We start from the raw sequence: 14,601 nt of genomic DNA, 5'->3' as shown, positions 1-14,601 counted from the left end.
AGCAAATCGTATATGTCAGATTCGTGGCAGAGGGGTCAACGCGAGGGAAAGAACGACACGAAATCGAACGTTTTCTGGGCTTAGCGGGTACGTTTTCGTATTGGGTTGTTGGGTCTCGTTGCACTTCTCCCTTTCTTTCTCCCTCTGCCGATCCGAAGATAATCTCTCGTTCACAATTCCCCCTCCTCCAAATTCACCTCCATTCTTTAGTCATCGCTCTCATTACTTCTTTGGTTTTATCATTTTTTCCTTCTCTTTCTCCCTTCTATTTTTTTTATCTCAAACCCTTTCTCACTCTTCCGTATACGCGTCGACTCGCTGTCATCGTACAAACGAACGTACACACATATCTTTGATCGAGCGTTTCTCTCAGCCGTTTCAGAGGAAAGAAGCGTTTGCAGCTTTTCCTCGGGATTCTTTCTCGTTTTTCCTTCTCTCTCTCTTTTTCTCTCTCACGCTAGCCGCCGAATCTTTCTTCCATTGTAACGAGACAAACGTAACAAAGTTGTGTGACATCAAGTTTTTGGCGTTTGAAGGAACGTGAGACACGTATACACAAGCGGGCAGGATGAACGACATGGAGGCCTACGGGGATGGATACATGGCACCCGAAGAGGAATGGGAGAGGGAGGGTCTCTTGGATCCCGCTTGGGAGAAGCAGCAAAAAAAGGTGAGTAAGTGTTATCAGTCGAGATTTTTTTCCTTTTTTTCTCTCTTTGTTTTTCTTGCATTTCTCTTTCCTTTACCTTGAGACAGTCTTTTCGGATCTAGCCTAGGATTACCAACCGTATTTTTTTAAAATAGATACACGTGGACTTTTTGTACCTAAAAATCCCAAAACTTCTAGTTCTAGTAGATTAATTAAAAATTAATTAAAATTTTTTACTTATAAAATTATATTAATAAAAATTGTCAATAAAAATTATATTTAGAAATTTTATTTTATTAAATATCTACATTTAATGTAGAAAAAATATCCCTTTCTTCCATTTTCGAATTATCTCTTTTTGAAATAATATACTCGTGATGATTCAGATTTCATAGTAACCTTAATCTAGTTGTATCAGTCTGTATTGTTTTTTAAATTGGACCACACCATCGACTGTAAATTCATCCACTCGCACTTTTTTATGTCATATTTTTATAGAAGTAACTCTCGGTTTACGCAAAGAACAGTCACGCAACCTGTCGTCGAATTGTACAATCGAATTTGTTTGTTTCTTTTTTACTTTTTAACTTTTGGAGGAAAAATGGAAGAATTGATTCTACCGAAATTCATTAAGCTCCTAATTAGGAAAAATAATGAAAATTTCGAAGAAAATATCTTACATTTGTTTTAGTCAGTTGCACCTTACCGCAAATACATTCTAACCATAGATAATACCGAGATCCAGTATGTACACCTGTGCCCTTCAAAAGAGAAAGAGAAAGAGAGAGAACATTAGGTCGATTTTTTCCTTTATCTTTGACACAAGCGCAGCTGCCTATTGTAACAAAAAAAGAACTGAATATTTAATTTTTCGAAATCCAACACCTTACACTAAGATTTATCCAGACAAATTTGTATAGCTGTATAAATGTATACATAAAAAAAATCAATCATTCATTTTATCAATCATTTTATTTTACATGCACTTTCATAATAGAAATGCAATTGAATAATTTTCTTTCTTATCTTATATTAGGTAATGTAGTAAAAAGAAATCCATTATTTTTTCATTCAATTTCATGCAAAAATAATAGATTTCTTTTTACTACACCTAATATCTCTAAGAGTATATGTGATATAAATATGTCAAGTCTTTCTTTTTATGTTTATGAAACGCCTCGGAGCTCAAAAAGAATTTGAGCTTACAAAAGTAGCTAAAGAATTGAACATAACAATATCACAAGTCATTGATATTCTCGTTTGCCAAAAGTAACTTACAGAATGAAACTAAGAATGAAATGATGATCAAGCTCAAAAATCAATTCCTTTAGATTACTAATCTTATCGCTGAAGTTGAATAAGTGATACCTGCAGTAATTCAAATATCATAATATCATAACGATAATATTTCGATTTCGTTTTTGTTCATAATAAATTCCTCGTTATTTCACGGATATAGAAACAAATAAAATAAATTTATTTTATTGTTTTGCTAAAAAGTTCGTGTTATTAAAAAGATGTTTATTGGAAATTAAATTATTATTATCAATATTGACATATCATGTGATAGATCATGATTGAATTATAAAGCCTTAGGAAATGAACAGCGAAATGTAGTACAATTTAATAATTTAATTACATGTATTACTAATATATACTACACAAACAGCACATCAATTGTATATTATACTTTTATAAATGTATTTTAATTATATGATTTTCTAAAGATAATTCAAATGTAAGATAGGATTACATTTCTCTTGCATGTACTTATCTTATATCTAAAATATTATTTTCGAAAAAAGCTAAATAAATATTAAAAATCTTTCAAATAATTTTCACGTTTTGTTGTTAAAACATACGTTCATATCGGAAATGTTAGACAAAAATTGTTAGGTGATAGAAAGACAAGAGAAAATATGACTTATCTGCTTTATCTGATTTAAATTCAATTTTTTATTATCCGGTTAATCTAAGGTTTAGACTTAATCTCGATTAACTTAATGCTTTCTCTCTCTCTCTCTCTCTCTCTTTCAAATTGTGTTTTTCTAGCTACGTTATCGTTAAGCTATTGTTAAACTAATGTTGTTTTGTTGATGGGTTTATAGTGATAACTTTAAAAATTACTACAAAACTTAGTTTGGTGATTAATCATGGCTAGAAAAATATATTATTATCATGTTAAATATAATCATAAGTTAACAAGAAAATAAAAGACTAAGCCTTAAAGTGAATTTCGAACATCTCTTTTTTTATGGTTTTCGCTTCACAACTTGTTTCATACATTCATAGATCTATTCATTAAATCTATTCGTAAGATCTATGCGTACATTCGACGAAGCCATTACATACTGATAAATTGGAGCAGTTTCGAGTATGCATTTGCAAGTGTTTTCTTCATTTTTGGCAGGAGCTCAAGGCTCTCCCAGAGTCCCCACCTCTTCTTGTATATCGGCCGCAGCCCTTTGGATTGTATTTTCAGACTTTATGACAAAAATAATCAAGAGCGCAATGAGTCATGCTCGTGATTTTCACGGTGACTCGTAGCCGTTCCCCTTCGCATCGACGAAGCCATTCCTCTTTTTCGTTATCTTTTTTTCCCTCCTCAGTCCGCGACGTGCCTAGTTGCGTCAAGTGACAGCACGACATCAAATCAGGTATTATGTTAAGCCTGATACTGATAATAATGATTACACAACATCAAACATCATATGTCAATAAAACGCGTCCCTGAGATTTTTAGAAAAAAAATTAGGATCACTAAAAAAACTGCAAACTCTGTTTATAAATTTTCTTTCAGAATGTAAATTGTCTATTGGATCTATTTAAAAATCAGACATATAACGTTAGGTTTGACTTGTCAATCGGACAAGTTGGATCTTTGGTTATAACTACTATGTAATATTTCTTTGGAGGTCAATATGGGTTAACCGGATACCGGACAAGATTCCATGAAAACCGGACAGTTGGCAACCCTAGTTGCGCTGCGAATATTTTTCGTAATACTTCTAATTTTAGAGATCCGCGTACCCCGTTCCGGAAACGTGCACGGCCCGAAAACCTGTATTTACCGAAACATCGCTGTGAAAATTCGTATCGTTCGTCGAACCGCACGAACATGTCGAACGTTTATTTATGTTTCGCAGAAAAGCACAGTTTCATCATTTCGAATAACGTTTTATGACGGCAATGCGATTCCGCAAATTCAAAGCGGAAGGAAATATGAGAGACATAAAAACAATGAAAGTCGTACTCTTCAATTTCTTTCTCTTTTATTCTTTTTATTTTTTTTAACAAGACGTTGTCTGTGACCAATAAATTAATTAACAATTCAAGCAACTCATAATTTTCATATTTAGACTTTCTTTCTCGTTTGCAAAAATATGAAATATTATTCACATAATGAATAAAATATAATATAAATTACTAAATTTTGTTTATCTACGAATCGTAAATGATAACTCTTTAAGATAACGTTGTGCTCATTCTATAAATTGTCGATTTAACGAATTTATATCAATTAATAACGTTTATCTTACTATTAATTGAAATTGGTCAAAGAACATATTGGTGAAGAAATACTTATTAGACTATTATATCTTACGTATTTTACTTGTTTTAAAAATAAATAAATTCTATTCCTTACTTATCAGAACATGTTATCCTTTGTTTATTTTCATTTTTAATTGAAATGCTACTTAATATAATTTAAAAAATCATTATACATAATAGTTCATTGCAATATAATTCGCGAAAATTTTATAAGATCCGATGAAGAACGTACGACAAGAATTTAAGGGGTGTCATACGTCTGCGTTCATACGAATATCTGCACCTTATCGAATATCTGCACATTTACTTGAATATACACACATGCGTGCGTGTGTGTGGGGGGGGGGGGAGAGGGGGGCTTCCAACAAGCGACACAGTACGATAGTGATCATGTCATCTTTGTTTAACATTGATAAACAACAAGAATGTAATGATCCATTGTGTCATACCGTGTCATATGTGTCGCTTGTTGGAAGGCACACTGTGTGTGTGCGTACGTGCCTATCTATACGATGTGAGAAAATCGAGAAACTTGTGGTATTTAAGCTACATTCTTTTGGATCTGATTCGTACGTCTGGAAATTGATAGAATACGACAAGACATACCAATTAACAGTACGGGTTAAATGCGTTAACACGTAGGAGGAAGCGGACATTGTACGACACGCATCAGCCGATTAACTGTACAGGAGAATTTCTCGTAAAATCACCGGTCATCACATCACCGAGGCTCCAAGCGCGCCGACCGCGTATGAAACATTCCTGCGTTAGGAATTTTTTTTCCTTCGACGACGTATTTAAATGGCTTATGACTGCTCGTCGAAACAACTGCTCGATGAGCTTTTCACTTACATTTAATAGTTTATCAAATGCTTCGAAGCACTTGATTAACGAATCAGAAGAAAGAATTTTACCAATAATTAATCAATCAAAAAATATTTCACAGCATTTGTACCAACAAGTAGACTCTTGTCCGTTTTTTCCAGGATCTGAAAAAGATTTTTTGGGGTTATTGAATTTTTCATGTGCATTTTTATTCTTTATAGTTCAATACTAATGATTGCAAGATTCACTATTCAATAATTGAATAATTATAGTATGAATTAATTTCAATTTAATTAATTTAATTTAAGTTATTAATTAATGTAATATACACGCACATATCTATAAGAAGCATTCTATTTCTATGCCAAATCGACTCAGTCATTGAGCCTGACATTTTTTTTGTCAATTCATTTTTTGACAAAATAATTCTATCACGTGGTGAAGTCTTGTTTGTTACGTATAGTTTTTTTTATAAATTTGCTCAAAAAAATATAAACACAATTTTTAATACAATTTATATTTACTACAATTAATTTGAAGGATGAAAATTAAAACTAAAAATAAATTAAACAATTTTTTTTAATTTTCTAAAAATCGAAAAAGCTTTATCATGAAATCTCGAAATATTTGTTATTTATAATAGATTTTTTGTGAATTTTTTAAAGAAAATAGCATTTTTGAAAAAGCATAAATTATGTACATTATAATTTAATAAATAAAAGTTTATTATTTTTTGCTATCTAATAATAATAAATTATGATATATATTGGAATTAAAATACAAAATACATTTTTATTCAAAATAAATTTAAATTTAGTTTTATGTGTCTTTTTTCTTACTTTATTTATAATTCGTTTATAATATTAAATTATTTTTTTTATATTATTTTATTTATATTAATTTATATTAAATGATTTATTTATACTATTATTAAATTTAATTAGACTTTTTGGGTTTTTTAAATGGGTTAGGTTAGTAATTTTTTTAGGTCTAATCCAATAAAACCTGGTGAGTTGGATTCACCTTGTTAAACCCTAGTTTTTTTGCATCTCTTGTTTTTTTCTAGCTATACTTCGAGAAATATCGTTTAGAATAATTTTAATATGATACTGCGGGATATTTTTTTTTCCTTAATAAAAGTAATATTAGTTCAATAAGATTGTTAATTTTCCATTCTATCTATGCTGATCTAATTATGCTGATCGTATAAACATGCAGAAGTTTCTCATGCATATTACATAATTAGAAATTGCCAATTAATTCCACTATGTATACTCAGTCGTTTTCGCTTCAAGATTAATCCCGTATCATCGTTCTCACTGTAACGTAGCAATCATCTTTATCAAGTAAATTCGAACAGTTAGGCCAAATAACGGGCACTAACGGCTTATACTGAAGTGCATCTTTGGCAATTATAAATTACCTTTCGCGTAAGTGTGTCTTTTATTCATTACATTCTATTTGATTTATTAAAGTGTAAGTGTCGATTGATGAAAAAAGTCATGAGCCAAAGATTTTAATTCTTGACATTAAAACTTAGTTCTAATTAGTAATAATTTATACGTATATATTATATGTAAACTATATATTTAACACTATACATTAACGTACTTAATAAAAAAATCTATGAATAGCTAGTAACTATTGATGGTTAACATGTTAATAAAAAACAGAATCATTTAAAAAAAATTCATTACGGGAAAAGCAGTAAAAGAATTTCATCATTAATTATCTATTTATCATTACTTATCAATGCAATATCTATATTATCATAGAAGTCCTATTTGAAAAATTCAGCAGTAGGCAATCTAGATAACCAACTTAGGCGATTATTTTTTATTAACATGTTAGTTATTAATATAGTTGCCAGTTGTTCGTAGGTATATTCGATTTTTTTGTAAGGAAAAAAATCAAATTTCTTGTGAGTTTTTAATGAAAAAAAAATGAATTAGATATAAAAATCAGGGAGTTAAAGTTATTAAAGTAATCTAATTATGCTAATATTAAATATCGACGGTGAAACTCGTCTCAGAACGTTGAATCATGCGCGTTGATTTCGAATGCTCTACTCTGGTCAATAGCATCGCGGATACTTTGCACGTCTCTCGTTATTAGCAATATACTCTCGCGATTCTCGCAGCGATTTGTACGACGTCTGATGTTACGTATACTTATAAATAGGTCGTATAAATAGATAATACGGTAACATCGTACGTTGTTGATCATAGTCGGGGTCCACATCCTCCGATCGGACTTTAGATTTTGGAGAAGATATCGCGTTTTACATATTTATGCAAACAAAAATATGCAAATGATAAATTTTCGTCAGAGATACAATTTATTCTTTATCTTTCGCTTTTGAATATGTCTTTATATATGTAACATGCTATCACATTTTTTCGAGTATGAGTAAAAAAAATGTAACGTGATTATGTAACTCATGATATAAGTCATACTTTTTTTCTAGTAGCTTTTGTAAAAGTGTAAGATAAATTATGTTACAATATATATAACTTTGACTAATGTTTCTCATATCGTTTTAATATCTTTCCTAAATAGATGTGTCTATACTTTATATTTTTTAAATAAAAAATACAGTTACGCTTATATGTATATTTATATTTTTTCTTTTTATTCTCTCAAAGTATTTTAATATGATGTAAGCGATGTTATAATAATCGTGACACAATGTTGAAATTGAAAGAAAATGTTGATTAAATGTTGATCAATTTATTGACGATATTTTGCAATTGAAAAGATCAATCACGTTTTATCATTCTGCGAGGAAGCACTTGTTCAATGCTGCCAATTCATAGGTATGCGAGTTGTTCTTCCTTTTCGCGTACTTGAATTCGACGCGCGCGCGTCGTGCCAATTTGGCAGACCGTGTTGTCGCCGAGAAGGCGCCTACGCAATGGCGACAGGGTCTGATAACGCGTAATCGGTGTTATGATCGCGGTTAAGTGAAAGTCGAGACCCAGCAAGTCGCCGCCGCAATCGTTCCGTTCCGCGTTCGATCGATTTCTTTCTGTACACCGCGACAGGATCGTTAACCTTTGGGAGACTCTCGGCTGCGAGCCAAATCTCAAAATGGAACCAGACGGCCAACGCATGCCATATTTTGACTAAGACCATTGTCATGCAATGACATAGGTCGACACGTAACAGAGTACGAAAATAAGAGATGTAATGAAACATTGTTGACGAGATATAACAAGAATGAAATAATCGTAGGAAAGGTAAGATGTATTCTTAAAAGATATGATTAGTAACTCTATGTTTTAAAAAAAAATAAAATGAGAGAATATAAAGGGGGGGAGAGAGAGAGAGAAAGAGAGAGAGAGAGAGAGAGAGAGAGAGAGAGAGAGAGAGAGAGAGTTCTAAAGTTATAAAAAATAAAATAAAATAATATGTACCAAAATATTTGCGATTCTTTTATCTCTTGTATTACATATTTATTTATATTCTTATATTTTTAATTTTTTATGTTACATTGCATCTTGATTTTAATATTGATATATAATTCGCTTGGAATTTCCAGGAGCATGGGCGGCGACTCCAGTTAATATGGAGTATTCATACACTGAATGATTTAATGTATGGAATCCCATACCCTTAATTTCATATCTGTATAATATTTGGTCGGGAAGAAATTTAGAAATTAGAAATTATAATTTAAAAATTACAAACATATGAAAAATGTCACTGCATTGCTTGAAGGATGTAATACAATTTTTACGTGACAATCCCGAGATCTTGTATCAGAATACGAAAAATTTATTAGCGTTCTTTTAACGCAAATAAATCTCGGAATTTCCTAGATCATCTTGTTCGAATGAAAGATCATTTTCTTATTTAAGACATTTAAAAAGTTATCTTCGATCGACAATGAAACAAAAACGTAAATCATATTGTGACATTATATATTTATCGAGAAATGATCGATAAGTTAAATATGAAGGAGCTCATTAATAATTTTATTTAAAAAAAAATAAAATTAGAGCGACTATTTTTGCCATGTATGAAGAAATATATTTATCCTCCCACCCTCCTCTTCTCTCTCTTAATCTATCCTCGGGATCTTTATACACTGAAAAATTTTACTTCACCGTCCCTGTCCAGAAGAAACTGGAAGTTTTTAACGCACAACCGTAAATTATTAAATGATATAATGCAATGATCATAACAGATTAGGAATATTCGTAAAGATGGGATTTCGATGAAGCTAATTACTAATTTATTGTTGAATAACCGTAAAATTACTAATTTATCGTTTGAATTGAACAATATAAAAAAAAACTGATTTCTGATAAAACAGCTTTGCACACTTTAATTTTGAAGAATTTTAATGGAAAATTCTGTTTGATTTTTTAAAATTAATTAAAATTTCGTGTTGTTACACAAATGTTCGTGTATGTTGGTATACACAGATTGATTTGAAATAAAAATAGTCACATTTATTTTTTAAAATGTAGAATAGAATTTAACTTTAAATTTTAGAACGATATTTTTCGAATTAATTTTTTATAGATTTATAAGATGCTTCTTAGCTTTAGTACTTAAGATGATTAATTTAATCTGAAAATAATGATCTGAGTTGATTTTTGCGACCAAACACAAAAAATAAAGCACAAGTTAAAGTAGCTTTCTTATTGGATCAGGAATGTATGCCTAGTTTTTTATTTCTTTTTTCAGAAAATAATCCATAATGATTTCGAATATTAATAAATTATAGTAGAATTAACATATAATATGCAATTAATAATAGTAATTTTTTAAATTAGAATATTAAAAATACTCCAGATAATCGTTTATGAAAAAATTAGGCGACTATTTCCGGATTAATAATGTAGTATTACATTTTCGGCTTTGGTACAAAAAAATTGCTTTTAAAGACTGAATATTCATTGCATGGCTCAAAACGCAAAATATATAAAATTCACAAAAATTATTATATCAAATGAAAAATTTCGCTTAATGATCGAAAATGTTAATATTGGTTTAGCTTATAAAAAAAAAATATAAAGCATCAGGTTTTTTTGGATTACAAAACATCGAGGGAAACGATGAAAATAGAAATGCAATAGAGGAGGAAGATATATATCGTGCGATATAAAGTAACTTTGGACAACAGTGAAATAATAGAGCGATTATTTTTCTTGGGCGAGAATGATTCTTCGGCTGCATGCAGCTGCGCTGCGTGCGCCATCGCGCAAATATTTTGCAGCTTCCACCCACGGTTAACTATTTTAGATATTGGCCCTCCATTCGAAAGGTCGTAGTAGTAATTACAGACTCCGTTTTCTATCTGTGTACACTGCGATTTAAATTCTCCGAATTTTCCATCCTCGTTTATCACGCTAAAACTACTACTCTTAGGGCAATATTCATAGTCCGTCTTGTTAGTCTTGTATTCAAGTTCGTCTTAAATCTGATCAAGTCTTAAGTCTGATTTTAAAATTCCATTCAGCTAGTGAAAGCGTCTTAATATCATAAGATACGGATGTATGAAAGGTTAGAGAAGAAATTATAAACCAATCCCTTCTTAACATATAGCTGAAGTAATAAATATTCTATATAGTCTCAAGATTATACTTAACATGATGTTGAATGTAAGAATATGAATATCGAACTTGCTTGCGCCAGAAGATTATGCACGATTCAAGATCGTGATAATTCGGCTTTTTATCTTGTCACATATAAAAAAATCTTCTGGCGAATTAACACAAATGATAAATGTAAATTCGATGACTTTAATATGATTGATTTATACATTTAAAGTTCCAATGAGGAACTAAGACCAATCATATATGAGAGAATTTTAGTTGCAAAATAACACGTTAAGCATAATGGTAACGATATAAAAGAATGATGATACAGATCTATTTCACAAGTCTCTTGAAAAATTATTAATGATGTTTAATGATAAATTGTACGATAACATCTTAAGGAGTATGGCTCCTAGTGAACATAAAAACAGTAATAAATCCAAAAGTTTTTTTAATTTAAAATAATAATTTAATGAAATCAAATCAAACTCAAAATCAAATACTGGTTAGTGCATATAAATTAAATAATTAAAATCCACAAAAAAATTTTTTTTGTATTTTTTGCATCCAAAATGGTGCTACCGGTGACAGAATCTAGTACATTTTTTTTTGGAGGTGCTCCGGGCTTTACAATCTAGCACAAGTTTTGACCTAGATCAAAACAAAATTTTTTTTTAATATAAAATACCTAGAGAAGTACATAGGAGTTTGTGAAAGTATTGATATTTTCAAAAATGATAAATATTTGAAATCACATTTGCATAAATGCATTTTTTGCTAAAATAATTTTATGAAAAATTGTTCATAAAATAAAAAGTTTTATATATATATATCGAAAAATCCCTATGTATTTTACTGCGAAATGTGTCTCAGAAGTTGCAATTAAAATTTGAACATTCAAATTCCCATTCGGATAAAAATTATTCAAGTTATTTGTCAAGCCGATTTAAAAAAATGTTATTTTGAGAAAAACTAATAATGCCTCCATTTTGGATGTAAAAAAATATAAAAAAATTTTTTTGTAAACTTTAATATATGCAATCCGTGCTTTAATTTGATTTTATGTTAAATTATTTTTTAAACTAAAAAAATGTTTGAATTTATTACTGTTTTTATGCCCGCAGGGTGACCATATCCTTTTAAAGATGGAAAAGTTTAAAATGGAGAACACTCTGTTGATAGAAAATTTATATATTTTAAAATTAGCAACTTTTTAGAAAAACATTTTCTGAATTGGGGTACAACGTTTTAATTAAGATAGTGAATATGCAATTTCTATAACTTCACTTCTTTCCGTATATTATATTTTTAATTACGATATGTACCTATTCTTTAAAATTATTGAATTATTCAAAATTTGAATACTGCAACTTTAGTGTAATATAAATTCCATGCTTTATCAGAATTATGGTATTTTTCCGTATAATAAACAAATGAGCTACAAATAAACCATTTTTCTACAAAAAAATGATATTTTTAGAGTCGATTTTTTTTCAGCATCTAATCAGAAATGCTAATTTTTTTATTCATGTCCCTTTTCTATCACATTAATATATCTATAACAATTTGCAAAATTATTGATTGTTATATAATTAATGAAATATTTAATTGATATAAAAGTTATATATTAATTTTATTATTTTAATATAGACAACAGATACATTGTCGAATTATGACTTCTATACTGTTGAAGACTTTCAATAATATATTCTATTAGAGTAAATTAATTAATTCGAGACGTAACTCGTTAAAAAATCCTTTCTGCAATCTAAATATAATTTCAATACAATTTGCATATATAAATAATTAACAGAGGCTGTCAAATTATTTCTCTTTAGATATAAATTAACGACTTTGAGAAGAGCTTTAAGAGACTCGTTGAAGAGACTTGTTGACATATTCATGAGAGAAATTTCATTTGCAAACTGTTCTGTAATTAAACTGTTTCGTTGCCAAATTCAAACGCAATATGAAGAGGCATACGTACTTGCAGAGAATAGAAAACAAGCGGCGATAGCGCCTAGGACAAATATTTCGCAAATGTAAGCGACGTAAATAATGACTTCTTCGTCTTAACACTATCGCACCTTATCGAAAGTTTTATGTGCACGCGCATATATTTTGATAAGGCACGAAAATATCTTTTCTATTATCCGATAAGAATAATAGGAGCGACACAGACCAACATAAACTGTCGGTAAATTTTTATAGAAAAATAGATTAGCGCATAAAACTATGCATGAAGAGATTCGGATGTTATTCGAGATTACGTGAATTGTAATCCAAACGCACATAAGATTTAAGTCATTTTTATACAAAAGTATTTACTTATACTCGATTATACTGTATTTGCTACCTGCATAAATGACGAAATTACGCTGATGATATGTTGGAAAATAAAGAAATTATAATGTTAAAATAATAAAACAATAACAAGAAATATAATAAAAATTTTTGTTTGTTATTGATTTTGTTTTTTCGATGAATTCCACGATGAATATATTTAGAGCGGAAATGAGCGGAAATTAGTTAGTGGACATAAATCAATTATTGAAAAAAGTATAAAATATTAAAAGATAAAATGTTTCAAATATTAAACTTTTAATATGTATGATTTTATATAAATTTATCATTAAATTTTTATAAACAAATTTATTTAGAGTTGTACATATAATTAAAGTTTATATTTAATATTACTTAATATTTTGTATCACTTTTTCCAATGAATTGGATCACGTTTACTAATTATCCATTAACTAGTACATTTATATACCTTAATTAGTGAAAATATATGCAATAAATACTATAATGTAGTAAATATTATCTCCTTAACTCTTTGAAGCTTATATTTTTGTAGTAATTACGAAAATGGAATCAGATTTAAAAAATTTTTTTTAATTCAAAATGATCCAACTTAGCGTATTGAAAATGCAAAAATTGATCTAGTCAATAAAACATAGGTATTCAGGATTTTTAGGCTGATAACGAAGGTGAAGTAAAAATTGAAGGATTAAAAATATCGAATTTAATATGGTGAATCTAAATACGAAAATTTAATTAATTTGTAAAAAACCAAAACAACAGTCCACGATTTTGAATTTGGTAATTTTTGGCTTTAGATTCGAAATTAACAATCTCAAAGATCTATGAAAACATTCATATATATAAATTAGTATATAATTAATATATATAAATTATAATTAATATATATAAATATATATAAATATATATAAATAATATATATAAATTAGTCTATTTTCTTGCAATGTCGGTTCGTCATATTGCAACTTTGAATTTTTAACGAGTGTAATTTGATATTTGGGAATTTCAGAGTTCACTGATTCCAAATATATAACTTAGTATATACCTAGTTAAGTATATCCGTCGTGTTAAATTTTGCGAAAACCGTGCACTGAAATAACACGATATACATCGGAAATAACGATAGCGTTTATAGTATCTTTGATATACTGGCATGTGTCATACATTAAAGTTTAGAGAGATGACGAGATGACAGAGAAATAAAATTTGTAACCACTGACGATCGTGGAATATATATATGACAATCAGTGCGAGAGTTTTTAATATTAATAAGATAATACTATCTTGGGCAGACTAAATATGATAGACGATCTTATGAAAAGAGCTGATAAAAGATTCGGTAACTTAAGAATAGATATCTTATAAAAATCTAAAAAGTGTACAATACTTCTAAATCGTTTGTCCTTCACTTTATATTATATAGCAATCGCATTAATCGGAGTATCATAATAGCATCGAATTGTTCTGAAAATAATGGCCTGTCAATGTAACGATAAAAATTACATTTATGGAAAAATAATCACGGAAAAAAGCGTAAGATTTTCAAATAATATAGTATAACTGAATAAAGAATCGATTTTTTTTTTTATATTTTTTTCGTGAACATTCAATTGCACAAAGCGATTGAAAAGCAAAACACACACATATATACACACACACACACACACACACACACACACACACACACACACACACACACACACT

The 14,601-nt window shown here is 29.3% G+C and overlaps 1 protein-coding gene across 3 annotated transcripts in view; it reads left to right on the top strand.

Annotated features, from left to right (window-relative positions):
• The first annotated feature begins 568 nt into the window (after positions 1-568).
• LOC105620710 (alpha-actinin, sarcomeric) overlaps positions 569-14,601 on the top strand; it is a 21,683-nt gene continuing 7,650 nt past the window's right edge. For 2 of the 3 annotated variants that reach the window (XM_012202202.1, XM_012202201.1), the window contains exon 1: positions 569-670. In XM_012202202.1, the coding sequence (XP_012057592.1) occupies positions 569-670 (102 nt within the window). The remainder of the gene's footprint in view (positions 671-14,601) is intronic. The other variant, XM_012202200.1, reaches the window with a different exon arrangement.

Source organism: Atta cephalotes, assembly GCF_000143395.1.
Source record: "Atta cephalotes unplaced genomic scaffold scaffold00028, whole genome shotgun sequence".
Lineage (NCBI taxonomy): Eukaryota > Metazoa > Arthropoda > Insecta > Hymenoptera > Formicidae > Atta > Atta cephalotes.
Note: the sequence above shows the minus strand (reverse complement) of the source record. Positions and strands in the feature narration are given on the sequence as shown.